Source organism: Numenius arquata, chromosome 12 (genome assembly GCF_964106895.1).
Source record: "Numenius arquata chromosome 12, bNumArq3.hap1.1, whole genome shotgun sequence".
NCBI classification, from domain to species: domain Eukaryota; kingdom Metazoa; phylum Chordata; class Aves; order Charadriiformes; family Scolopacidae; genus Numenius; species Numenius arquata.
The window spans coordinates 19,896,843-19,923,511 of NC_133587.1; the positions used below are offsets into that span (position 1 = coordinate 19,896,843).

General features: G+C 45.2%; 1 protein-coding gene across 1 annotated transcript in view; it reads left to right on the plus strand.

Moving 5' to 3' along the window:
• The first annotated feature begins 3,249 nt into the window (after positions 1–3,249).
• Positions 3,250–26,669, plus strand: part of SAMHD1 (SAM and HD domain containing deoxynucleoside triphosphate triphosphohydrolase 1) — a 28,251-nt gene continuing 4,831 nt past the window's right edge. Inside the window, exons 1-13 of the mRNA XM_074156905.1 lie at positions 3,250–3,450; positions 3,543–3,609; positions 8,899–8,971; positions 10,120–10,280; positions 12,690–12,805; positions 13,415–13,485; positions 14,494–14,649; positions 16,705–16,805; positions 16,915–17,023; positions 17,614–17,705; positions 19,124–19,239; positions 22,110–22,249; positions 25,646–25,735. Coding sequence (XP_074013006.1) covers positions 3,255–3,450; positions 3,543–3,609; positions 8,899–8,971; positions 10,120–10,280; positions 12,690–12,805; positions 13,415–13,485; positions 14,494–14,649; positions 16,705–16,805; positions 16,915–17,023; positions 17,614–17,705; positions 19,124–19,239; positions 22,110–22,249; positions 25,646–25,735 — 1,488 coding nt within the window. The 5' untranslated portion in view covers positions 3,250–3,254. The remainder of the gene's footprint in view (positions 3,451–3,542; positions 3,610–8,898; positions 8,972–10,119; positions 10,281–12,689; positions 12,806–13,414; positions 13,486–14,493; positions 14,650–16,704; positions 16,806–16,914; positions 17,024–17,613; positions 17,706–19,123; positions 19,240–22,109; positions 22,250–25,645; positions 25,736–26,669) is intronic.

Consider the following 26,669-nt stretch of genomic DNA (forward strand, 5'->3'; position numbering starts at 1 on the left):
GAGTACTCTGACTCACGGAGGGTTTTTTTGTTATTTGATACCTAGGGAGCAGCCAGAGCTGAAACTGGGAACAAAAGGAGGTGCTATGAAGGAATGCAAGTGTTTAAAGTACAGGGATCTCAGCTGAAACGTGTCTAAATCTGTCTTAAGGCCAAATAAACTGAGTTTATTGTGATCTCCAAAGTTTACAATAAGCCTATAACTTCTCACTCAAGTAGCAGTTCTTGACAAACAGGTGTCAGATCAACATGAGATAAACTCATAAAACTTTTCAACTTCCTCGAGTGCCTGGGAGTGCATTTGACAGCGGGTGAGTCACAGGTTGTGACACTTGCAGTTCCCAAACTGCCTGCAGCCCAGGCTCACAGCTGCCCAGCCCCAGGGAATGCTCCCCTGTGTGTTTTCAGGCCACAAATGCAATGAGATCCCTCTTGAATGTTGTAATTTTTTATTTTTTTTTTAATGAGCATTCCAGATGTATTGGGCCACTGGACAGGATGCATGTCCTTGAACTCCGCCTCCTCCCCAAAAAGCTCGTTAGGTACAATCCGGGTATTGAGCTATACAGGGCAGGTTTTGACACTGATGGAGGTACAGCATGGACAGGTGATGAATTACTCCTTAAAAGAACAAGCACCAGTGACATTTGGGTATAACTTCAGTCTGGGAGAGGGAAAATGGAGAAGGTGCAAGACTATTTTATACAGTCGTGTTCCTTAATGGATCTGGCCTGTTCTTGTCTCCTAAGGCTCCTTCCAAGAAGAGGAGTGTTTCCCATAATGGGTGGGACCGGTTCTCAGCCAGTTTTGTTTCAAATGCTGAGGGCAGAGTGCTGACGGAAATCTTGGGAAGACCCAGAGGGGATGGAGAGAAACTCTCAGTCAAAAGAAAAGCAGGCAGTGAGCATTAAATGCACTTCCTAATGAGCTGAGAAAGCAAAATACTCACTTACAAAAGTAAATTACTCTAGCATGACAGTAGAACACATAACCCTTGCTACATATAGACACCTCAAAAAAAGCCTAGAAAGGGCTTTTTGTTATTAAGATGATGATTATTTTTTTTTTTCTGCATCTCTAAAATGTGTGATGGGAACACAGCAATTCCCAGAAATATATTGCGGTGGGGCTGACCTTGGTAGGAGCCACACTCTCAGTCCACCTCCTCAGCAGGACAGGGGCAGAAAATAGGATGGAAAAAGCTCATGGGTCAAGATAAGGACAAGGAGATTGCTCACCAGTTACTGTCATGGGCAAAAGACTGGAACTGGGGAAGGTTAATTTAATTTATTGCCAATATCTTACTCTAAGAATAGAGTAGGATAATGAGACACAAAAACAAAACTAAAAGCACCTTCCCCCACCCTCCCCTTTTTTCCAGGCTCAATTTCATGCTTGGCTTTTCTATCTCCTCACTCCGCAAGCTGCGCAGGGGGAGGGAGAATGATGGTTGGGGTCAGTTTGTAACACTTCATCTCTGCTCCTCTTTCCTCCTCATGCTCTGCCCCTGTTCCAGCACAGGGTCCCCTCCATAGGCTGCAACTCCTCTAGGAGCCTGCTCCTCTATGAGCTCCCCATGGGCCACAGCATCCTTAAGGGCATCTCCGGTGGGGGGTCCTCCATGAGCTGCAGGTGGTTATCTGCTTGCTGTGGGCTGCAGGGGGAAAGCCTACCTCGCCATGGTCTTCTGCACGGGCTGCAGGGGAATCTCTGCTCTGGCACCTGGAGCGCCTCCTCCCCCTCCGACCTTGTTGTCTGTAGGGCTGCTTCACACATTGTCTCACCCCTCTCCCTCCAGCTGCAGCTGTGCCACAGTGGGTTTGCCTTGGAACTGGCTAGAGCTGGCTCTGTCTGACATGGGGGCAGCTTCTGGTGTCTTCTTGCAGAGGCCCCTGCAGCCACTTTGCTGCCAAAACCTTGCCACGTAACCCCAATGCAGGTGCATACTGCTGAGGGGTAACGTGTAGCCTCCCCTGGGAGGCCCTGCAGCATCACAGTAACTCCAGCTCTTGCTGGGCATCACAGAACCACTGAGGTGTGGAGGGAGCTTGGAGGTGTATGGGGGTCTGGATCTCCTGGAACGTCCTTGTTGGTGCTGGTGATGGCAGAGGAGCAGTGGGCTGTCTGCAAGGCACAACCACAGTCCCTGAGGTGGCCAGGAGCAGTGAGTGGTCTCCTCCCAAAAGCTGTGCTGGTGCAAACACCCAGTCCATCGGTGGCACCAGGGTGTGAGCTTCACACGGGGCAGGTGCCTCTCTGAGAAGGCTGTCAGGGATGTATCAAGGCAGTGGGATTTTGCCAGCTGCGCTCTGTGTGGTCTGTATCTTGGCAGCCAAAGTCTCAGGCCCCTTCTGAGGCCTTTGTGGCTTTCACAGCAGAGCTGATTTCATGGATGTTTGGTGATACTTGTGGACACCATATCTGGAAACCAGCATGCATGGCTCTGTGTTGGCTGTTGGTGTCTGGTTGTCATGGCTGTGAGCAACTGAGAGTCTGGCAGCTGGGGTGCATCTGGTGCTATTGCCTGTCATGTCTTGGGAACAAGATCTTGAAAAAGCTGGGTTTGTGTCTTCAGCAGCGCTGTTTGCAGGCACGATCTGAGGGTGATAGCATTGTGGCATCATGTGTTTTGGGAGCAGCCTCGTGGAGGCTGAAGTCTGTGACCCAGCCGGGATTCAGGATGAATGGGCCCTGCTGGTGCTGGTTTCCAGGTATTTACGTCTGAATCCTTCACAGTAACCTGCTGCTGTGGGGGCATCGCTCCTCTCACTCCAGCAGCTCTGCCTGTTCGATGGCTCCATTGGCATGATCTGTGCTTTTGTGTGAAAAACGGCTTGTTTCAGAAGACAACCTCCTACGTCGGGTGGGTTAGAGGTGGCCCCTGCAGGAACAAGTCCCCGTGACCTGCTTTACACCTCCAGCGTGGGCACTTTGCGGGTGCTCCTCTAACCTGGGCTGCCAGCGGAGGCCCGGCAGCTGGCGGGGGCTGCAGGTCTCTCGGGACATTGTGCCTGTGGTTTGCTCTCCAAACTCCTCCGAGCCGGCGCCGCCCCCGGTTTTCAGCCCACCGACAACCCCCTCCCCCTCCACCGGCGGGCCCTGCTCTGCGGCGGGGGTCCAGCCCGCCCCCAACCCCGCCGTGAAGGGCCGCCCCGCGCGGCGCTTCCCGCCTGCCAGGCGCTGACGTCACGGCGGCGCCAGTGTCCCCCCCGAGCGGGGCCGCACTGAGGCGAGCGGCGCCTGCGCGGCGGCGGGATGGGGAGCCCGGCGGCGGCGGCCTGGGCCGCGGCTCCCGCCAAGCGGGCGCGGCGTGAGGGCTACCCTGAGGGGTCGCGGGGCCCGGCGGCGGAGAGCGACCGCTGCGACCCGCGGCTGTGGGACACGCAGCGGCTCTGCCAGTACCTCTCGAGCTGCGGCGTGGGCGATCCCGAGCTGCTGCGCCGCTTCCGAGGTAACGGCGGGATGGGGCCGCGCCTGGGCCCGGGCAGCCCCTGGCGGGGGGGCGGCCGGGCCCCGCTGCTGACGCTGTGCTTGCCCCCGCAGAGAGCGGAGTCACCGGGAGCATGCTGCTGGACCTGCAGGCCTGCGCCTTCGAGATCACCGGCGTCTGGTGAGAGCCTCCCCCGCGGGAGGCCGTGGGGTGGAGGGGTAGTGGAAGGTGGCCCCGGCTCTCGGTCCCCTCAGGTGGCCGCGCCTTTTCTGGGTGAGCCGCCAGGTCCGCCGGTGTGACCGGCCCTGGGGGGACCCCACCACGCTGGGAACGGTTTCTCCTTTAAAACGGGAGGAGGGTGTTTGGCGAGGGACTTCCCCGCGGTGGGGTCCCTGCACGTCGTGGGGGCTGCTGCAGGCGGGTCCATGCCTGGCAAGACCCCGTCTACAGTGACCGACAAGGGAAGAAAGGCGTTTCCGCACCCAACAGGATGGCTTCGTCACCTTCCCACCCCGTATACCCAAGAGTTCGGGTGTGAGGACCATCGGAGTGGGTGTACGTGATGGAACGGGCTCTGGGTGGCTGATCTCGGATCCTCCAGAACGGTTTACCAGTTCCCCTGCTGATCCCAGCACAGCTGGTACCATCGAGAGCGTAGAAGCTGGTTGTCCAGTAACCATGAGAAGGAAGACAAATCCATTTAAAAAAGCCTTAATGAAAATACCACCGGTAGCACAATAACCTTTTAAGTGTTAATATCAGCGTAAACTCCAGGGGTTTTGGTGAGAAATTTCAGCCTAAAGTTAATGCTGCTCTAATTCTAGTAATGACAGTACCAGCAATTTTTAAAATAGTGAGTAGGCACTGCTTTGTGGAAACTGGGTTTCACCCGTCTCCTTGAGACAAATGCTGGTGTTGAAATTTTAATCTTGCAACAGTTGCTGGGACTTTGCTCTTTGTTGTACCTGTTACAATAGGGTGGACTGTTAGGGAAAAAGAGGTTTTGTTGTGTGTCCTGACAGAATACAGGCCTGTGGGCGAGTGGCGGTGTTCAGTGGCCACTGTGAGCAGCCCCAGCAGTTGGGTGCGGAGAGCAGGCAGCCTGGCACAGTCTCACTCACAGCCTGGTAGCAGTCACCTGAGACGAGTACAGGAAAACAATGCTGTCTTAAAGCATGTAAAGGGTTGTTCACAGCAGTGAGGGAAATGACTAGCCCCAAAAACCTTGTCATTTTTCTGGCAGTGAATATAGTTTCTTGCTCTTCTGAAACAGAAGAGAGTATAAATGTCTCCTGTCATCCTACGTGTCTGAAGGGCCTGCACTGTCCCTTCTCTGCCCCACTGGGATCAGCTCTGCATGAGCCTGCATGCTTACCACTTCCTGGTGCTTTTCAATCTTTTAGTGTCTTTTCCTTACTCCTTTGCTAACCTTGTTTATGCTATTTCCTCCAATTTTCTCTCAAAACCAGCTGTTCTGCTTAAGCTGTTAGCTAATATTGTGGTTAGTGGACCTAAGACAGTTTGGAGTGTGGTTTTCTGGCAGGCACCCACAAGTGCAGAGCTCTACTTGTCTTTCTGTGGGGAGTTTTGAGTACTTTGGTGTGTGGGTTGGCTCCTTGGCTGAAAGCTTGTCAGAGCTCACACCGTGCCGAGGATGAAGGGCCATAGGATGAGGGGTAATGGTTTTAAACTGAAAGAGGGGAGATTTTGTAGATGAAATCTCAGGAAGAACTTCTTTGCTGTGAGGGTGGTGAGACCCTGGCCCAGGTTGCCCAGAGAAGCTGTGTTTGCCCTGGAGGGGTTCAAGGCCAGGTTGGAGGGGTTTGGAGCAACCTGGTCTGGTGGGAGGTATCCCTGCCCAGGGCAGGGGGTGGGACTGGGTGGTCTTTAAGGTCCCTTCCAACCTGAACCATTCTATGATTCTGATGTCTGTTGTATCGAGGCACCCCAGATACGCCCACAGATTGCAAAAAGTGAGTTGAAAGAGCGGGCATCTGGGTGTGGCCATCAGTAGGAGAAAGAAAAGCTGATGTGACTCGGGGTGACAAGGCAGAAGGGTTGCGCTTTAGATGAGGTAAGACATTGGCAGGAGTCATTAAGGTATCTTTTGGGTTTATTTGGAAAAAGGGTTTTAACTACAGCTGTTTGAAGTGTTCAGATAGAAATAGTGTGGTATCATGAGGAAGGCAGCTAAAGGCTTTATTTGTTTCTGAAGTGTTAGGTAATTGTCTAATTGAAATAACAAGCAGATGTGTAGTTTTCTGTTTAGAGACTCCCAGGAGGCTGGTTGTTTTTAATACCTTGCCAGCTCGAGTACCTTGAGCATCGAGTGTCCATGCAGACGCTCAGATACACCGAACGTCTGCAGGCTGCTCTGAGGCTGGTCAGGCTCTGCCAGTGCTGAGTGTAGGCAGGATGAGGGACCCAGGAAGTCCCTCTAAGCTTGGGTACTGGTGATGGAGTCAAACAGCTGTGTAGAGCTCTCGGTGTGGAGAGTGGATGGCACTGGGGGTATGGAGTGACATGCTTGTGGGTTTTATTTTAGAAGGTGTTTCCTTTGGTGAGATCTGACATCTTGTTTTTGTTAAGCTGAAGATGCTGTGAGTTGCATGAGAAATTGTTAGAGCCTTCTGTTTTTTCAAACCATCTCAGCTTTGCACTAAGGAATGATCCTTTTGCATACGTCTTTCCACTGCAGGCTGTGTCCTACAGTAATTTTCATCATTTCTCTGTGACAAGCTGCTAATGAATGCATATATTTAGTTCTCTGCCATTCCTGGGCATTCAGCGGGGAGAGCTCTGGACAGTGGGGGCCTGGAGGCAGTGCTATGGATTTCCCACACATTCTCAATTTCCTGGGAGTGGATGTTGTGTGTGGTATGTGGTATGCTGTGCGTTAAATACAGGTGATGAGTAGGGCTGTCTGGCTGACCTCTCTGGAGTAATCAAGTTCCTAAGGGGTGCAGGAAAGGGTTTTTCTCATCCTCAACATCAGTGGCATCAGGGATGGTGTGGGCAAAGCAGGGGAGGGGTAGAGGGGAGTGGATGGGGAAATGTCAGTTCTCACACTTTCAAAGGCAGCCACCAGTATTGCTGCTTTGGCTGTTGGAGGAATTAAGCCTGCAGAGCCCTGGAAAACCACAGTACTAACACATGATTTGTATGTAAACTCTTGGTTGAGGCAGTCTTACCATGTAGACACCAGGTGAAAAAATCCCCTGCTGATGTTTTCTATGTGAAGAAGGACAGAGAGCTCTCTCTGATGAGAGAGAGTTCAGGTGATCAGTCATGCCAGTACTCTATTGACAGTGTGCTTTGTCATCTGGAGGCCAAACCGAAAACAGGGGTTAGTGTTCCTGGAGGTGGGGCAAGATGAGAAGACACACAGGCCACTGAGGTGGCATGTCAGGCAGGAACTTCCCAGCCTCCCTGGTCAGGCCAATTACTTTTGCTGCTCTCTCCCCCATTATCAGCGCCAATCCATCCCAGGGGTGCTCCAACAGGTGTGTGATACAGTGCAGAGGGCTGTGTTAGCACCATTTAGTTCAGCCCTGCTGGAGGTCAGTTTCTGGAGCAAAGATGCACACCTGGCTATGCTCTTTGTGGATGACATTTGCATAGGTAGTTGTATAATAAACTGTACTGAGCTGTCCTTTGTCTGCTGTTCCTGTAGTTGCAGTCACTGGTAATTTCTCAAGATGGTAGGCACCCACATGTCTTCCTCCTTACATACCTGACTAGTTTCTAGTTGATTTTCTTCTCCTAAATTTTTGTGGCATTTAAAACTATAATGAATGCTTCAAATCAACAGGCTTGAAGTGGTGCTGTACCTCAGCACTCAGCAGTGCTATCCCTCGCTTAACACTGGGTGCTGCTTTGCACTGCCTCACCTTCTCAAAGACGTCACGTCTTACCTTGTGTACTTTGCATGACCCAGAGTATCTTTTTGGGCAATTGTTACCTGAGGTCTGCTGCATGACTGTAGTGGTGCTACTGTGCCTCTTGCAGCTCATTCAAAAATATGCTTGTGATCTTTGATATCCATTATTGGCGTGCTTTGAAGTGATATCCACTGAAGACCTCAGTTGTAATTAAGAACATGGGGGTTATCTCTGTACATCAAGTTTAGGTTTTAATTTTTCAAGTCTGCTAGAGCAAAGATGCCCTAAAGATGCCCTAGTCCAGATGTGGTTCTGCATGTTAGGTGAGTGTCTTGAGAGAGAACTTGTCCGCAGAAGTAAAATGAATGTAGATGGCTGGAAGCAGATCACTTCTGAATTTACTGTCCCTGAACTGTTTTTGAGGATGGTGGTGGAGATGTTCGGTTACAAGCCCAGGTGCTAGTCCTCCCTGAGCTGGCCATCCCTGTGGTCAGAAAGGTTACACGTTTCTTATAAGCAGCAGTTAAACATTCTTGGTCCCATCTTCAGGACAGACCTCAAAGGGCAGTTGCTTTTCCTGGGAGTGTAAGGATAAGTGTGTACAAGCTACTGGTTTGCTGGCCCCAGAAGAGTTTCTCAGCTCTTCCACCATGCCAAAGTTCATGCTCTCTTTTTAGCAGAGAGCAAGAAGGATGGGCACATGCAGGTGGCCCTTCTCTTGTCCTCAGTGTTAGCTGCTTTCTCTTGTCCTGTAAATAGTGGGATCTTTCGGGATCTGGGGTTTTTTGACTGTTCCTACAGACTGAGCTGCTTGGGATGTGGAGTAACACTTTTGGTGCTTTCTGTCTTGCAAGTGGCGGCAGCTGAAGACTCATGACAGTCTGAGCAGGAGAAGCTGCAGCCTGGGAGCTCCCTGTTAGGGACAGGGATACTGAGTGGTTAAGACAAAAAGTGCTCATCAGCAGCTCAGACATCATATGTGTTTAATATTTTATGGATTGTGTATTATTAAATGATTCAGATGACAGTATGTAGTACATCTGGGAGTAATTTTTTGTAATAGTTGACATTTTATAGTATTACTTTTTTGTTAAAGTTTAAATTGAAAGACTGATGTAAAACTGATCTCAGGATGGTTAACTGCTGAAAGGCATAAAAGGTAACAAATTGTACTTCCTTGTGATAAGGTGTTTGCTGTCATAGGGAGGCTGAAACCATTTTGCTCAAGGACAAGACTTGCAGACAGAGTTAATAAAAGTGGCTGTAATAGTGTTATCACTCCTTCCAGACTTGTTCTGCCTGTGTATTTATATCCTGGTGTTTCTATTTCTTGGTTCTGTATAAGTGGGAGAAGCACTTACACTGGTTTACAGACAACTTCTGTACCTATTTGTTCTCTTCTTTCTCTACTTTAGAAGGATAAATGCTTTCAATGTTTTTCTGAAAAAGCTGCATAAATATGTATGTCTGTAAAAGAGTCAATGGATATCAGAATAATATGAACTTCTACAAGTAATTCCATATGTACTGCAAATTGTAAACGGAAATGCATTGTGAACTGCTCTCAATGTCTTTTTTTCCTTTCTAGCTGCCCGGCTGAGAGACTGCAAGTGCTGGCCTGCCTGAACAAACTGAGACAACAGCACGTGGATGTGATGAAGGTAGCGCTGGTGTGGGGAGGACACCGCTTCCAGGGCCTCTCCCTCTCTCTCTGCCTCTCATCCTTGCTTGGTGGTGCCAGCTGGTGCTGCGGTGGTGCCTTGCCTTTGCAGAGCTCTTCTTGACAGCAGGTGGTCTTTGAAAAACCACGCTAACCAGAAAAATTGTTCAAATCTTCAGCTAAGAGCTTGATGTGGGCACCTGGCGGTTGTGAGAGATTGAATGAACAGATGAGCTGTTTGAAATGTGTTGAGAAGCTCCCCTTTCATGTCTTTCTTTGTCTAGAGCCTCCCCTTGTTTTTTTTGTTTTGTTTTTTAATAAGTTTAGCCCCAGGCCTGGGTTAACAGGCTCCTCACTTCTGCTGTTTGCCGTGTCCAGCAGTTTCTCACAGTGGTGTCTGTTGGTTTAACTCAGGCCAGGGCCGCACCTGGTCCTTAGTCGTCTGCCCATCTGCTAGAGCTGTGTCAGCTCAGGGACCGAGAGTAAAGAGAATGCAGGAAAACCATAATTGCCTTGGTATTTTAACAAGATATGTGTGTGATGAAGTGGTTTTATCTGCTGTTTTGAGGCAAGGATTAAATGTGTGTTTATCTTCTCCAGTAAATCACTGTAGTTACTCAGATGTCTCTTAAAGTGTGTGCTTAGGGATGATCAGGGAGTATTTCTTACATATTTCAGTTATCTCGGGTTTTGCATTTTGTTTGATGAAAAAGGTACAAATCATTATTTCCACTATGAAAAATTTCACTTGATTTTTAAAAACATGAACAATGTCAAACCAAACACTTCTTATTGCATCTCAGACGTGTTGCAGTATCCTGCTTTAGCTGGAACAGCAGATTAATAAAGACAGTGGTTTTCTCAAGTGTTAAGTTTTGAAATTACACAGGTGCAGATAACATCTTTAGAGATTTTGACTTTACTTCCCTTGCCCTCTGAAATATGCAGCTTTGTCTTTTTTGATGTCATGCTTGAATAGTTTTCCAAGATAAATCTTTATATAGGGTAGGCAGGATATGGCTATTTTAACAAAACAATTACCCTCTCCCACCAAATACCTCACCATTCTAGATAACCTTTACCTTGGTGTCTGTTTCTTTTCAAAGTTAAAATTTAAATGTTAATTACACTTTTGTTTGGCTTTTATAGGTTTTTAACGATCCAATTCACGGGCACATTGAAATACATCCCCTTCTTGTTCGTATCATCGACACTCCTCAGTTTCAGCGCCTCAGATACATTAAGCAGCTTGGTGGCACTTACTTTGTTTTTCCCGGAGCCTCTCACAACCGTTTTGAGCACTCTATAGGGTAAGGTGATGATGTCTTGCATTCACATCTCTTGCATTTGCATTTCGCCGAGTTTGGTTCCACTGACACAGAGTGCCAGCCAAGAGCCATCACCGTCTTTCAGCTTTGGTGAAAACTGCTATCGTGGCATTTTTTGGGTCCCACAAATGTTCCTGGATATCCTGTGTGATTATGGTCTGTTCCCTTGAACTTCATTTAATAAGGACAGATAAAGAAACCTGCAAGATGGATCAATGTTATGTTTCCTCACCTTCTTCTTCTAAGAATAATGTTAACTAAAAACTGTGAGTGCTTTATGTTCTCCCTGGTCAAAATTTGAGTTTTAAAGCATAAACCTGGGAAGGGTACCTGGAATACTATAAATGACTTGCCAGACAGTTGTAATCCCCTTACATTGTCCAGTACAGCTAAAACCCATTTTATCTATAATGTTTGCATTTGTAGTTGTGTGCTTTATGCAGTTAATGGCAGGTTGTTAGGCTGTTAGCTGTCTCACAAGTTAAACAGTAACTAACAGATGATGGACATGAGGATTCCCATAATGACAAATTTATGCTTGTTTTAAAGGTCTGTTCCAAGTTGCAGAGGAATTAAACTAGTCAATGATTTTTATTCAGATGATCTGGCCAGCCTAAAGTTGCTTTTGTTAGTGCTGAAATATTGTGGAGTAATTCTGGCTTCTGCCCTTGCTCTGTGACACTAACAAGATACAAATAGCTATTGCAAAAGGGGTCAAATCAGTGAGGTAAGTGGGAATTGATTGCACCTGGTAAACCTGAAAAGACAAAAATGTGAGGGATATAAATGAAGCTTTCACAACAGGGGTCTGAAAACTCCAGTGATATCAACAACCTTTTCTTTCAAACAGTTCAATTAATCTATATAGTTAAACTTAGGACAGTTGTTCTCAACTTGCATATCTTTTTGAAGATTTCTATAGTGTTAAAATAGAAATAGTGAGCTTTGTGTACTTACTGGTCTAGTAAAAAAAACACCAAACAGTAAAATTTGGTCTAATAATAGCTGCTACCTCATCATATAGAACCTTGTCTTGCTTTAAGATATTCTGCAAGGGGGACACACGGAATCATCATGGTTGGAAAGGACCTCTGAGATCACCGAGTCCAACCATACACACACAAAAAAACCCCCTACAATCTCAGCCACTAGAGCATGCCCTGAAGTGCCATGTCTACACGTTTCTTAAATACCTCCAGGGATGGCGACTCAACCACCTCCCTGGGCAGGCTGTTCCAGTACTTGACCACTCATTCAGTAAAGTAATTCTTCCCAATATCTAATCTAAACCTCCCCTGCTGCAACTTCAGACCATTTTCTCTGATCCTGTCATTGCTCACTTGGGAGAAGAGTCCAATACCCACCTCTCTACAACCTCCTTTCAGGGAGTTGTAGAGGACAATGAGGTCCCCCCTCAGCCTCCTATCCTCCAAACTAAACATGCCCAGTTCCCTCAGCCTCTCCTCATATGACCTGTTCCCTAGACCCCTCACCAGCTTGGTGGCTCTCCTCTGGACACGTTCCAGCAGCTCAATGTCCTTCCTGTAGTGAGGGGCCCAGAACTGAACACAGCACTCGAGGTGAGGCCTCACCAGTGCCAAGTACAGAGGCACCATCACTTCCCTACTCCTGTTGGCCACGCTGTTCCTGATACAGGCCAGGATGCTGTTGGCCTTCTTGGCCACTTGGGCACACTGCTGGCTCATGTTAAGCCGGCTGTCCACCGACACCCCCAGGTCCTTTTCTGCTGGGCAGCTTTCCAACCACTCTTCCCCAAGCCTGTAGCGTTGCCTGGGGTTGTTGTGACTATTGAGGCAAGTAGACAAAGAAGTTGGTGTAGAGCTTGTAAACAGTTTATAGGATTGTGCCCTATGTTTGTTCCTGCTGTTTTTGTATCGTGAGAATAGAGGGTCCCATTCAGTGAAATTAAATGTCAAATCTAAAATGAATGAAAGGAAGAGAAATAATTGTCATAAGCTATTATTAAACTAGCAACTTGAAAGAAGAACAGAATGCTTTCGTGACTGCTGTGGACATTTGCAGTCACACTGACTGTAGTCAAAGGATGACTCGTAACTCTGGTGCTTCAAGATGCACACTCAGTGATGCACTGCTGTTCCCTTACACAAGTACTCCGTGGCTGTGCTTTATGAAATACTGCAGGTTGCTGTATTTTTTGCTTTCAAATGTGTTACTGATGACTAAAACTCTACTACGGGAAATAGTTTGTTTCTGTGATTCTCTTGCAAGTTAGGGTTTGAGTTTTTGTTGTGTGCTGCCTCTCAGACAAGGGCTGTGACTTAATGGAGTGACATAGAATGGCTGAGCTGCTCTTTTTCTTTTCAGCCTAAAACACTACTATATTCTCTCTCTTTTTTTCCCCTGTAACAGGGTAGGCTATCTAGCAGGATGTCTGGTTCGTGCACTGAAGGAGAGACAACCTGAACTGGATATAACCCAGCGAGATATCCTGTGTGTAGAAATTGCTGGGCTTTGTCATGATTTGGGTAGGTAACACTTCAGATGGCTTCTTGCTCTCTGAAAGCTAACCTGGATGAAAAGCTGGCTGCAAGATCAGAACTTGAGAGCAGTTTTGGGTTGCTCATTGTGTGGCCACATTCTGAGACAGGATTTATTCTGTTCCTTTTTGGTTCAGAGTATATCTGCGGAGGCAAGTCCACTAGGTGAATTTGTAGCCGCTTTTAGCTGGTTTTTTTGGTCTTGTTTCCATACGGTGTTTAGAGTTCTGCCCTCAGTGGCTGAAGTGTGTGCTTTCTTCTGTGATGTCCTCAGGCATCTTAAAACATTTCAGAGTGAAAATTAGTGGCCCTTTCAAGAATTGTTATGATTATTTTATAACTACTTATTTTCTTCAGAGCTGGCTCGGGGTAATTACTGTACTCAGTGTTACTGCAGTACTTGCCTGCAGTGTAAGTAATGGAACTGGCATTAAGTGCAGTGGTACTGAAAGTGTACTTGCTATAGCTGAAACTTCCTTGTAGGTGATGTCAAGATCAAGTCAAATACGAGAGATCAAACCAGATCCTTAGCTTGCTCAAAATACTTCTACTGACAAGCATGTCTCAGATTAAACCTGTGTAACCTTTATTTTTAAGGTCATGGGCCATTTTCACACATGTTTGATGGAAGATTTATTCCACTCACTCGTCCAGATTTGAAATGGAAGGTAGGCTTTCACTATTAAAGTAAAAATAGAAAACTGAAATTTTTAAAGGGAGAATAATTAATCTTTAAAGACTGCCATTGCTTGTAAGAACATGGTGATCATCTAGCCTTTTTTTATTGCATCATTTTGAGGGCATAACCAGAATGTTGTCTTCTAATCTTCAAATGTTCTCTTTAACTGTTTGTCTGGGAAGCGTCACCCCCCTCAGGGTGACCATGAGCAGATACAGCCTTACTTTGCTAAAGCAGAAAGAGGTGTGGGGACAAGTAAGTGAGGGCAGATGTTTGTCACCAGCATCTCTTCCCTGAAAGTGCAAATGCTCTTGAACTTCTGTGTACTTTCATGAGATCCATTTGTGTATGCGTGTCTTCTTCCTGCAGATGTCACGCCAGGTGAGGAGAAATGAACTGTCTCATCTTGTCAGTGCCTGGAGTGTGTCTCTGAAGAGGCAGAATTTGTTGAGACTGCGCTGATCATTTTAAGCCAGCATTGGCCTTTCTTCAGAGTATTTTACAGATGTAAAATACCAACTTGGAGCTTCCTTTCTGGTTTAAGGCCAGAATACTTAATACAGCATTTAGAATTTAAACTTTCAGAAACTTTGAACAGCATTTCAAAGGTTGTTTGCTGTGAATGAATTGTAATGCAGTCCTTTCAGGCCTCTCTCTGCTTATAGTTGCTAAGCAAAATCAGCTGAGTAAACTTGTTAATCTTCCGCACAGCAGAACTGGTTATTTTGCCATTTAGCATTGTAACTGTCTTACTGGTGTTTGTTAAAATACGAAATTAACAGCTCTCTGCTGAAGAGTGTGTTCCTGGACTCTGTCTACAGGCTGATTCCCTGTTTGGTTAGATAGAAAATGAATAGAAAATCACCCAAGTGCTGCACTTTGAGACCACCGTGCCCAGGAGAGAGGCAGTGCTGCTGCCAGGTTAAGAGAAAGCTGTGACACTGCAGGAAAGATGTTTAAACTGTGTAATGTAACGTTTAGGTGGTTTTTTTCGCAGCATGAAACTGCTTCTGTTAAAATGTTTGAGCACCTGATCACTTCCAATAAACTAGAAGAAGTCATGAAGTCATATGGTCTTGTCCTGGAAGAAGATATGAACTTCATCAAGGAACAAATAGGAGGGCCTATAGATGAAACCGCTTGTGGGAAATCGGTGAGTCAGTGTACTGCTCGTGTGGTTATCCCAATAAATGTCTTTAATTTTACTGAAAGAGTGGATAACTTTTGCTTCTGCTATGTTTTATTATTTATTTTTACCTCCATGAAATTGCAAGAATCCTGACACAAGAGATGCTAGATAAGTGTAGTGTTTATTTCTTACAGCGCTGGCAGGAGGTGGTCGCTTCACTACATTATGTGCTTACATCTTCCTGAGAAGTTCTTACTTCAGAGACTTCAGATTAGAGGAAAGCTTCAGAATGTTATTTTTATTTAGTGAACCTAATTCACTGTAACTAGGTTGGTAGACTGAATTTCTAATGGAAACCTTAAATGGGTGGGTTAGGATAACAGCCTATTTACTGTATGCCAGAAGGCGGTGATAATCAGTGGTGCTGTTTCCAGGTGGCCCTGTGAAGAAGACATAGTGATAGTTTAGGGTAACAAGCTGACAATGGATAGCAAAACTGAGAACTGGCAGAGATGAGGTAGTGAGCAATGCAAAGTGGGGCCCAAGTGACAGAAACACATCAGCTTTGATGACAGCAGCAAAATGTTTGGATTTATTGCAGTAACAAACAGAGAGGCAGGGATAAGACTTGAAGAAATGTGTTGCCTTAAGAGGCAAGGAAGAAGAGGTCGTGATTATTACTCCTTGCAACTCTGTGAAAGAATTCAGTCCTCTCTCCTCACTTTACAATTCTTGTCATCTCTTCAGGGACACCCCTTCAGTTGCTAGCAGAATTAAGAACCCATCAGTAGCAGGTCTGTCGTGACAACCTGGTTCTAATCAGAATTTGCATGTTGTCCCAAACAAACGATCCACAAGTATTAGCACTTCCCATTATTTTCTGCTATAGTAGTGTGTGGTTCTACCATGTGCATTCCAGCACTCTGATGACAAATGTAGGGCACTTTAGCATAATAAAGTTCAGTCTGAGATCTTGTAGGAAGGGGATATTCATTTACCCATCTGCAAGCTGATTTTTACCCACGTGCACTCATTTGCACACAAATCTTGCTGGCTGTCACTTCCATTGATCTTGTGCTGGGTTCATACCCAACATCTGTTCTTCCTTGTGTGGATTCTGTGCCTGTTTCACACCAGGATAACTGGAAAAGGAGCGTCACAGACGATACGTGGCAACCTTCTTGTCACCCTCCTGGTGATAGGTTGCAGGACCTTCCACTGGCAGTCGTTTGTGCTGTGGTGTCTCAGCAGAGGCATCCGAGGCATCTGTGCCATGGTGCTGCCTGGTCCTGACGTGAACAAAGGGCTGTTAATCCATTGGCCGTAAACAGTGTCCTCAACGTTGTCCCAGTAGCAGAGCTCTTTGTGATCAGCACAGGATGTTTTTGTTTATGATGTGCTCTCTTCCTGCTGCTTGCACATTTCCATTCTTACACAAATATTAACATTTATATGAATAATGCAGGTAACATGAAAGCCATTTATCTGGCACTTTTTGTTTAGCTGAAGAAATGTGTCTTAATATTTTGGCGTTGATTTCCTACTTCCTCATGGCTGAATTATCCCTTGTGGTTTAGGAGTTTAAGCAGCGGGCTGTTTAAACAATTTTTGTTTAAAACATCTAACAAATTGTTTTAAAACTCTGTTCTATACAGTTGTATAGTTGATTGCAGAAGGCTGCAAGACAGTGATGCGTTTGTGGGTTTAACTGATTCCCTGAGGATTAAATGATTCGAACCTTCTCCCCTCTTTGTTACTATGCTTTTTTTTTTTTTTTGGCATTTCAGTTTAGTAGAATGGGAAATGAAATAGTTGTGTACGTGGCTTTTATTCTTCCTGACATTCCACGAAGTCAGCTCCTTAAGCCCTGGTTCTGGATTTCTAATGCCCAACAGCTTCTGAAAGCCCTTTTATTGTTTTTGTGTTCTTTTCTACCTCAGTGTTGGATGTTTATCACAGGCAAAGTCAAAGTGTATTGCCACTGTTTTTAAAAAATTGTATTGGCAACGTTTGCACACTTAATTCCTTACTGTTTCTTTTTTTTTTTTTTTTTTTCCTTCTCGGCTCCCCTGTTGTTAGTGGCCTTACCGCGGTCGAGAAAAGGAGAAAAGTTTCCTGTATGAGATAGTAGCTAACAAAAAAAATGGCATTGATGTTGACAAATGGGATTATTTTGCAAGGTACAGATCTTCACAGCTGTTGTTTTTATTATGAATTCCTACTGCAACAATGCTACTGTTTGTACAAGTATGATCTCATTGTTAAACACTCTCTGTGGAATATTTCTAGGGATTGCCATCACCTAGGAATCCAGAATAATTTTGATTATAAGCGATTACTTAAATTCACTCGGGTCTGTGAAGTAAAAAACCAGAAGCATATCTGTACGCGTGACAAGGTAAGCTGTGTGGGTGAACCAAGGGGACGCTCAGCAGCAAAATGTGCGCGAGGAGTAGCAGCACATGGAGAACATGTGGGGCATGGCAAAGCCCACCTCGGGCAGCGTGGTGCAGCTGCGCCCTGCATTGCAGGGGATGCTGCCGTTGCCTGCAGGATGCTTTTTTTAGCCCAAGGAGGAAGAAGTAGTTGCTGCTCCGAGAGTTCTCAGAAGCAACTGTTTTAAGAAGGGAGCAACAGAGCAAGTCTCTATTTGAAGGGACTTGTAGCGGGTCCTGCCAGAGCAGAGTCTGCAAAGCCACCCGTCGTGCGTAAGCCTGTGCTAGGTCTTCTGAACAATAGATGCACGTGGCTTTGGCAAGGGGCTGCAAGACGTCCTCTTCTCTGCCCAGGCTGCCCGGGGTCACTGTCAGGCCTCTGCTCTCCCACAGCAGCCTGAGGCTGTTTCAAAATGTGTAAATTATGAAAGATAACCATTCTGCTGTATGCTGCAAATGGAAGGAGACAACTCATTTGATTCCTTCATTGTTCTAGTTTTCCAATTGAGACAATGTCAAAAATAAAAGATGATTGGATTTTTTTTTGATTCAGGAAGTTGGAAATTTGTATGATATGTTCCACACACGGAATTGCCTGCACCGGCGAGCATACCAGCATAAGATTGGCAACATCATTGAAATAATGCAAGTATTATACTTTCCTTTTCTTGCATACCATTTATTTTTAAATTCTTGAAGCTGATTATCCATTTGGAATATTCAGATAATGTGTGAAGGGTGTGATATACAGTAAAAGCCACTGGGCTATATAATCCGATTCTTGTGGCAAGGCTTAGTGCTTAGAGTGTCATAGAGGCTGTGGTTACAAAAAGAACCCAAACAACACAAACCAAAAACAAGAGGAGGACAACAACATCCTTCCACATGACATTCAATTAGAAGAAACTTACTAGAACCCTGAAGTAGTGTAGGACCAGGGTGTGCTTATGCTGTTTTAACTGTCAACAGCTGAAGTCAAATCTTAATCTACAACTTAGAAACCACTTACCTCAAACTGTCTGGTTAGTAGAGCAAAGTTACTAACAGAGTAGAGTAATGAGCAAACATACTAAAGCTCTGCTGAGGCCTGGCTTTGTGTTTTCGGAATGCCACAGCAGGAATTGTTCAGGACCAGCTGAGCTGGCTGCCTGCATTTGTATCTCTCTTGTTGGTGTCTACAGAAATTTCCCTATAGCATTACTCTTTTTACTTTTCTTCAAAAACAAAAATACTAGTATCCACAAATAGTTTTTCGTTAGGATCTTGGCTTCTGAGTAACCATCATGCTGGGTTTGGAAAAAAAGAACGCAGAGGATTACACAGTACAAGAGCGATTCATGACTGTTTTCATAAACTTCAGCTCCTGGTTTAGCGATCCTCTAAAACTCAAGACTAAAAACGCTAGGGTTTGACAGTACCTTGTCCTTTGTTTATACCTAGTACCTTTGACAGTACCACAGTACCTACATGTGAGGAATAAAACAGCCAAGAAATTTAGGTTTTGGCTTACGGTAATTATAACAGCTTATGCAAATGAGCATACAAGCTGGAAATGACAGCAAGAGGTACAGGCAACTTGGGAAGAACTTGGATTGTTAGGTTTTCCCACCTGAAATTAACACATGTTCATGATGCTTTACCTTCAGAATGCTTTGTGTTCTCTCATTTAACTCCTGGAGCAATGACTCTATACAAGGATATGGTCATCTGTGAGGCAGTCTCATTGCAGCTGAGTGACCGTGTCACTGTCTTGCAGGGCTCTGCGATCTAAGCGATGTTAAGCTCATAGTCTGAAGCAGAACAAAGTGTACTTGCTCATTCATTGAAAGAAGGTTAAGGTCTGATCTGAACCTGGTTTCAGTAAACGCAAAGGCTGTTGAAGTGTGAAATGACAGTGTGGAGACAGGGCAAATTGCAGTGCATTCAGGGTCTACTGTGTGCTTGGGATGCAGTTTCATCTGTTGTCCTCTATTTATAACATACCAATGCATTTCTTTTTTAGCTCTTGAGTAACAAGGTGTTTCAAAATGCTTTCTTTAAGTCTGAATTTTGTCTCAAACTAGGATTACAGAAGCGTTACAAAAAGCAGACAAATTTTTAAAAATAGAAGGCTCTGGAGGAAAACTGTACCAGATTTCTACAGCAATAGAGGACATGGAAGCCTACACTAAGCTAACTGGTATGAGCTCTTGGATCTGTGGTTTTTTTGTTTTGTTTTTGTTTTTTTTAAGCAAAAGAACATGAGTACCTGTTAAAATGCTGGTTTTACACCTGAGTCCTTGCCCCACTGCCCAAGCAGTATTGCTTTTGTGCACAGATGGTGGGGCAGACCTGCACCATCCAACCTCTGTGCTCTCATACCTTGCTGGGAGAGCAAGACCATCTAGTTTAAATTACTTTTATGAGACAGGGGAGAGGAGAGAGAAGCACCAACTTCTTACGTTCTGCACGCATTCAAATTCATATTATTGCAAGCAATGCTGTCACAAGGTCCTGCCTGTATGGATGTAAGTCAGGTCCAAGGTGTAGCTACATCAGGTAGACAAGTACTGTATGTGTGCTGTAGTGTGAAACTAACCCCAAGGCAGATTTCAAAGGGCTTTGATGTGGTGTGATTTGATTTGCTTGAGATGTTGCTACCCTGCTTGCAAATATAACAGAAGAAAACAGAATATATGAAAACTTAGTTTACTGCTGCAAGTTTCTGGTTGCTCGGATAAGAGCTTGTGAGAATGCTACTCAGTGTACTCACCTGACGAGAACCAACCTGCTTGAAGACATGCAGGGGAACTCCAGTGTGATTACAGAGTGAAGCAAACAAGAGCTGAGACTTGTGATGTTTTCAAGGAAATATGTTTTCAAGGAAATATAGTCTGACTGCTGGCATCCAGTTCTCAAGGTCTGGCGCAGTGTTGTGAAGAGGAAACACAGAGAAAGTACTGAATTCATGGAAACTGGCTTGAGTTGTGTTGTTGTGTAGTTCCACGTCTTCACACCACCATGGCATCTTGGTTTTGTCTGCTCTTCCTGGTCTTCGCTGTGCGGCACACCAGCGTTCCTCTGGTTGGTGTTGAGGGCTTGGTGCAGTGTTGGGGGTGGAGGGTAGCGTGGAGCAGGGCAGGTCCTGCTGCACTGAGGGACTTGTGGTTGGGTGACTGCAGGGTAGAGGATGCTGCAGACCCTGCTGAAGAGCGCTCCTGAGTACTGGCAGCTCTTGCAGTACCTGTGAACTACAGCTCACGAGGACTCCCAAGGTGTCTCTCCTGAGTGGCAAGACAACTTTCCCGAGTTTCCATCACCAAGCCTTGACTGGCCAACAGAGAAACTCAAGAACTTCCGTCTTTGGTCTACGGACAAGGGAACAGGCTGAGAGCACTGTTGCAGAGCATCCTGTGTGCCTTAACCGATGTTGTGCAGAAGGCCTTCTGCTGACAAGCCTTCATCTGCCACAGCAACATTCAGCCTGACCTGCTGCTTCAAGCGGTTGAAGGGGGGCTGCATGGAGCGCTGAGGTGAGGAGCTGCCTGGCCCCTCTGATGCTGCCAGCCCCAGGGAGGAGTGGCTGGCTCTGAGTGGCAGTAGTGATTGGAGAGCATGAATTGCAGGGGTGGGCTGTGGAAGGCTGGCAGAAAGGCAAAAAGAACTGAGATGAAGTTCTTTGTGGGCTAGGATCTGTTCCCTGGTGGCTGTCTGGTCTGTAAGATCAGCTGTGCTGGCAAGTTAGCACCACAGTCCTGTGCCAGCAGGTCCAAGTTAGCACCTGCTGACCTGCAGTACCTGGTGGGGAGCACAGCTCAGGGCAACGGTACCAGGACTGCTCCCTGCCTCTTGCCATCTGCCACAGTAAGGAGCTACTTGCCGGCACTGTGCTGTTCAACAAGGAGACTGATGCGAGGAATATGCCAACATCAGATGTAACAGTGGACCACCAAGGATGAGTATGTTCTCTTCCTCTTAAACCAAGGCACTGTCTTCCCTGTATCTGGTGGTTGCAACCATAGGGGCTTCTGAGAGGGCAATAGGCTTGTTTTCAGTAGTCCATGATGAGTGATGCTTCTGTGAAACTGTCCAGTTGCCTCTTGGATCTTTGCAAATGATAAACCTCTGTGAGGTTCTGCAGCAGAAAGTTCCCTAACTTTCTTGCATGAGAGGTGAAGAACCACTGTTAGTTTTTAATTTGTTGACTCCTGATTTGACAGCAAATCCTAGTAAAGGATGAGACAACAAACCGTTCCTTGTCACTAGTGCTTTTGCACAATGGATGTGTTCATGGGTTTCTTTTTCCCCTACATTATCTCTGCTCTCAATCTGAAGAGACCTAGTCTGTTGTTCCTTGTGAAGAGGTTCCTGACTTTGATCTACTTTGTCCATAGACCCCCCCTGTCAGTTCAAGGTGTTTTGGTGCATGGCTCATAGTTTGCTTCTGGAGTGTGTTGGGAGCTTCTTATGCCAGTTGCGGTCCCACGGGACCTGGGGAACGCGAATAGACAGCTGCGTTGGTTGTGACAGGCGAGCAGCATCCTGGCAGCAGCAGTTTCTTTAGGACAGCCAAAAAGAAACTTTCTGCTCCAAAGCCACACCAAAAGAAACCTGTGTCTCCCTGCTCCTATTGATGGTGGGAGCACCCTGTGTACTTCACTGTCACATGGAGACAGGAGGAAGGACTTTGCTGGCATCTGAAGTCTGAGAAATTCTGAAGGTTTAATGGAAGTACTTTATTCTTGTACAAGATGGAGTACCCTTGTCCTCGAACCGATCAGTGCTGGTGCATATTCTGCTGAACAAGAGGAAGCAACTTCCACTGAAATAATAAAACTTGTTGCAAGAGTGAGAATTGAGCTAGTTTTTCTGTCAACAACTGTTATGAATCTGATGATAATGAAGATGTGACTTCTCAGTTGCCAGACTTAGTATGTTCAGTCATTCTCTGAGCGTGTCTTTCCTGAACCAGCAGTTTTTCTTGTTGCTTTAACCTTTGTCCCTGTACATGTGTTTTGCTGTGACGCTGGATTTTGACATGCTTAATAAAAATGAATGCAACTTTGGCAGATAATATCTACTTGGAAATTCTGCACTCAAGTTGTCCAGACCTGAAGGAGGCACGAGAAATTTTGCATAAAATAGAACGGCGTGAATTATACAAGTTTTTGGGAGAAACTCAACCTGAAACAGCGAGGGAAGTTGTAAAGGTAATGTCCATTGGTGGAAGATTCTGAATTCTCTCCCTCTAAAAATGTTTTCTAAGTTGCTGAGCATCTTTTTTTCTCTATCTCTGTGTGGGTTCTGTTTATTTGTTTTGGGTTTGGGGGTTTTTTTTGTGGGTTTTTTTTTTTTTTTTTGCTTAGCTGCTATTCCAAAAATAGTGTCAGAAGTTCTCCTACTGTCTTTATGTTGCTGAGTCATGAAACATTATAGGAAACTGGGAAGAGTTTTATCTGCAAACAGCCAGAAGAATGGCAAGAAGTGGAAATTCAGAGGTATTGCAGAGGTATTTCCAGAAAACATAGTTTTCTGAAAAATGCAAAATTGCATAAAAAGCTGTTACAGTCCATCTGGTTAAAATGATTATTACAACCATCTTGTATTTATTAAAATTTCAAAATCATAAGGAACACTTTTGCTTTCAATTGTAATTTGTGTGTTTTATTTTGAGAACAAACAAGTGAATAATAACTTCTGAATTTCTTAATTCAGTTAAATACTGAGCATAAGCACGCATGTAATTTTTCCAGTGTTTGCTTTTCAAAGCACTCATCAGACATCAGTTCAATTGCTGCTGTCTTATTTCAAAATAATGTTGTATTAGAGCTGACGTTACTTCTGGTGGCTCAGATTTTCTTGTAATGTGCTATACCATGTTATCAAATCATCAGTTAATTATCTCTAAACTTCAGTGACTTTTGCTTAAAACTTTCCATGCCAAATTTCCAGACGTATTTGTAAAGCTTTAATAAAAAAAATTCCGCTCTTTCCAAGAAAAAAGTTAGAGAAGGGGTACTACTTGTCTTACTGACAACTAGTACTGTTTCTGAACATGTCTGTGTCTCGTCTTCTGTTGGGACACAGCTGTTGACCTGAGTGTGGTGCCGCGTACGGACACCTTTCTGCACGTAGCTGTGCAGAACCCCCTTGGTCTCCACTGGGGCTGTTTGCTGCCCACGTTTCTCCATGGCACTGAACTGTTGTCGCCGTTTCCCCTTAATACACCTCAGAGTAAGTGAGCTAAACTCTGGCTTCAGCAGAGAAAACCTACCCACAGCCCCAGCCAAAGTAGTGGAAGCATTTTTAAAATCTTAAATTTTTAAAATAAAAGAGGATTGATTTACACTAGATAGAAGGAAGAAATTTTTTACAATTAGGATGGTGAAACACTGAACAGGTTGCCCAAGAGAGGTTGTAGATGCCCCATCCCTGGAAACATTCAAGGTCAGGTTTGTTGGGGCTCTAAGCAACCTGATCTAGTTGAAGATGTCCCTGCTTATTGCAGAGGGATTGGACCAGATGACCTTTAAAGGTCCGTTTCAACCCAAACCATTCTATGATTCTATGGTTCTACTGCTCTATTCGTCTTTGTTTGAAGGGAAGATTTGCTTGTGTTCTTTGTCTAAGAAAAAGTAGCATTAAGAGATTCTGTATTAAAAAAGTAGGAGGAAGCAGAACACCTTCAGACAGAGGTCAGTACAACATGAAATGGCTGTACATTGATTTCTGCCCATTGGAGGAGCAGTTCAGGATACACAGCCTGACAGATAAGGAGGTGGGCAAGAGAGTGAATTGCATGAGTTCCTCCTTTAAACAGCTTCTTTTAGAAGCTTGGTTAATGAAAAGAAAAACTCTCACTTTGAAAATCCATGTGGAGGTGTTGAGTCTTGGTATATCCAGTGTGTTGTTCTGAAGGGAGAAGGGGTCACTGTTGGTGCCGTGGTTGTACCCAGCTGATGCTTTGCAGCTCCTGATGCTCCTCTGTGGTGCAGGAGGTTCCTGTTGCAGGACTGTTGGAAGCTCATCTTCTTTGAAGTGCTGGAGATGAGCAGTGGCTAGACAAGACATAGCTGTGTCTGTTCTGCTCTTAAGAGACCATGATGCCATCATGGTTAGAATCACAGAATGGTTTGGGGGGAAGGGACCTTTAAAGACCATCTACTGCACACTCCCTGCAGTGAGCAGAGACATCTTCAACTAGAGCAGGTTGCTCAAAGCCCTGTCTAGTTTTGTAATCCTCAAGCCGGCCAGAGCCCGGAGAACATTCCAAATAACTACAGAGTTCTGAAATTCAAAGCTAAGTTTCCAGTTAATGCAAACTGGAAGAGGTGACTTAAAAAAAGCAAGCAAACAACAACAACAAAAAAAGAGAAAGTTAGCATACGTACATTCTGATACAGAATAGAATAGCTTATAAATAGGCTGCCTCCTGGCAGTTCTTTCCTCTAGGTTTGCTCTCAGTCTAAACCTTTCTTCAGCTTCTTGAGTCACAACAAACCACTTACCTGCCTCAGCTTGGTGATATGTGTGATTCCCTGCTCTTTTTAGCAATCTCCCTGTCTTTACAATGCACAAAGTAGCAGCATAAGAAATGCTGCTGGTTAAATTCATTGCCTTCTGGACTTGTCTCCTGGCTGCTCTGTGCTGCACTTGAAGCTTTTCTCTCAGGAGTCTCAGTTGCTCCCAGGAAAACTTGCTTCATCAAATCTTGCATCTTCCCTAGAACACAACAGTCCTGGACAAAGGTGAACAGGCCACCTTCTCTGTCCTGCTCAGCCACAGCCTTTTAATGAGAACTTACGGTTCCATGAACAACTGCTCCTTACCACACTGTGTTCCTCTGCTGGGCTTTAGCCTAGCTATCAACGGGGTATGTTTTTTCAGGTCCCAAACCAGACAAAACCCCCTGGTGGGTTTCAGCTTTCGAACTAGGTCACCATCCCCTCCAAAATTTGCCAAGGAACTTGCTGCTTCTGAGTTTGTTTTTTTTATAGTGATCAATGACATTACTGATCTTGTCTGTCTCTTGGGTTTGGTTTTTTTTTTTATATGTTTCAATGTATAGATATAAAAGCTTTATTAGATGGTGAGATCCTGCAGCCCTTCATTTAAAAAACCTCAAAACTTCAGTAAAAACATTTAGTATTCAGCTTTAGGGAACTTAATTGCAGAACATTTGTATTAGTAAAACAATTGCTTGAAGGTACTTATTTTTTGCTTTCATGATGACTTCAGCATCCTGGGTAGATACTTCTCTCTTCCTCCCCTCCCCCTTTCTTCCTGTCATCAGGTGTAAAACTCTTCACCCACAGGCTGGCAGTATTTGGCTCTTGTCAATTATATAAGCTTGTTTTGTTTCTAAAAATTGGTAGAAAACTTACAGCTATGGTATACAAGGATTCAAACAACCAGATTGCTGCAAGAAGAGTCTTGTCAAGCTATGAAGAAACAAAAGCTTTAGTTTAGTGACACGTTCTGTCATGCATTTTGTTGCCTTGGTCTAGACTAATAGTGCATAAATGTAACCTGAGTTACTTGTTTGGTTTTTTGTTTTTTGTGTTTTTTTGTTTGTTTGTTTGTTTGTTTTTTTCTTTTTTTTTCAGAATAATAGCCTGGCAGAAAGCATTGCTAATTCCAAGCCAGAAAAGGATCCTCCAGATGTGGATCTTAAAGCTGAAGATTTCATAATTGATGTAAATATCTCTCAGAGTGGGTTCAGAGTAAAAACTTCTCAATCACAGAGGGCCCTGTGAAAATTGGGAATAACACTTCAATACATTTGCAAAGTGAAAAAACAAAACCCCAGGGGTGCCTGCTCTTCTGGTTGTTCAGTGTGAGGCTCTTGAGAGCAACAAGCTTCCCCCGGTGGGAGGTTTGCTGTGGCTGGGAGGGTCTTGGGGCAGAAGCTTCAGGAAGCTTCATTTGGGCCCTTCTGCTCTGAGTGACAAATGTGCTCTCCCAGACTGTCCTTGCTTTGAAAAGCAACAGTAGGAAAACCTTTGGGATTTAGCATATGGGTGTTAAAGTCAGCAGTTTAGGGACTACTGCTGCGGGTTATGAAGGCAAGTAAGTTGCAGGCCCCAGTGGGAAGGTAACAGGCACAGTGACTTCCAGGCTTCTGGTGTTGCATGCCTGATGCAGGGCAGTCACTCCTGGATTTTGTCTTCTGCATGAAGCACCTTGCTGCCACAGCTCAGTCTCCAGCCAGCACTGGTGGGAAGAAGAGAGCCTGAGATGGAGGAGAGAGCTTGAGCAGTCTGCAAGTATCCAATAGTTTAATCCCTGTTCTTGGTTAATTCTGGGAAGAGGTAACAAATGGCTTTCCATAGAGCGCATCACAAGTCACCTCTAAAGCTCCCTTGCATTGAAGAGTCACTTCAGGCTGGGTAAAATTGTAGCGGTTACTTAACGTTAAAGTAATTGACTGTGCTTTCTTGTCTCACAAATTGAGGTCATGGGGAAGTGGACTCCTCCCTGCTGACCACAAAACTATTGGTGTACCAAGCAGATGTAAATAATGTTGTCTAAACTTCCTGTTTAAAATCATACACTCTTCTGATGCCTCTGCAGGTTGTGTGTTTTGGGGAGGCACAGGCTGGCCAAGGGACCAGCATGCTTCTGCTGTTT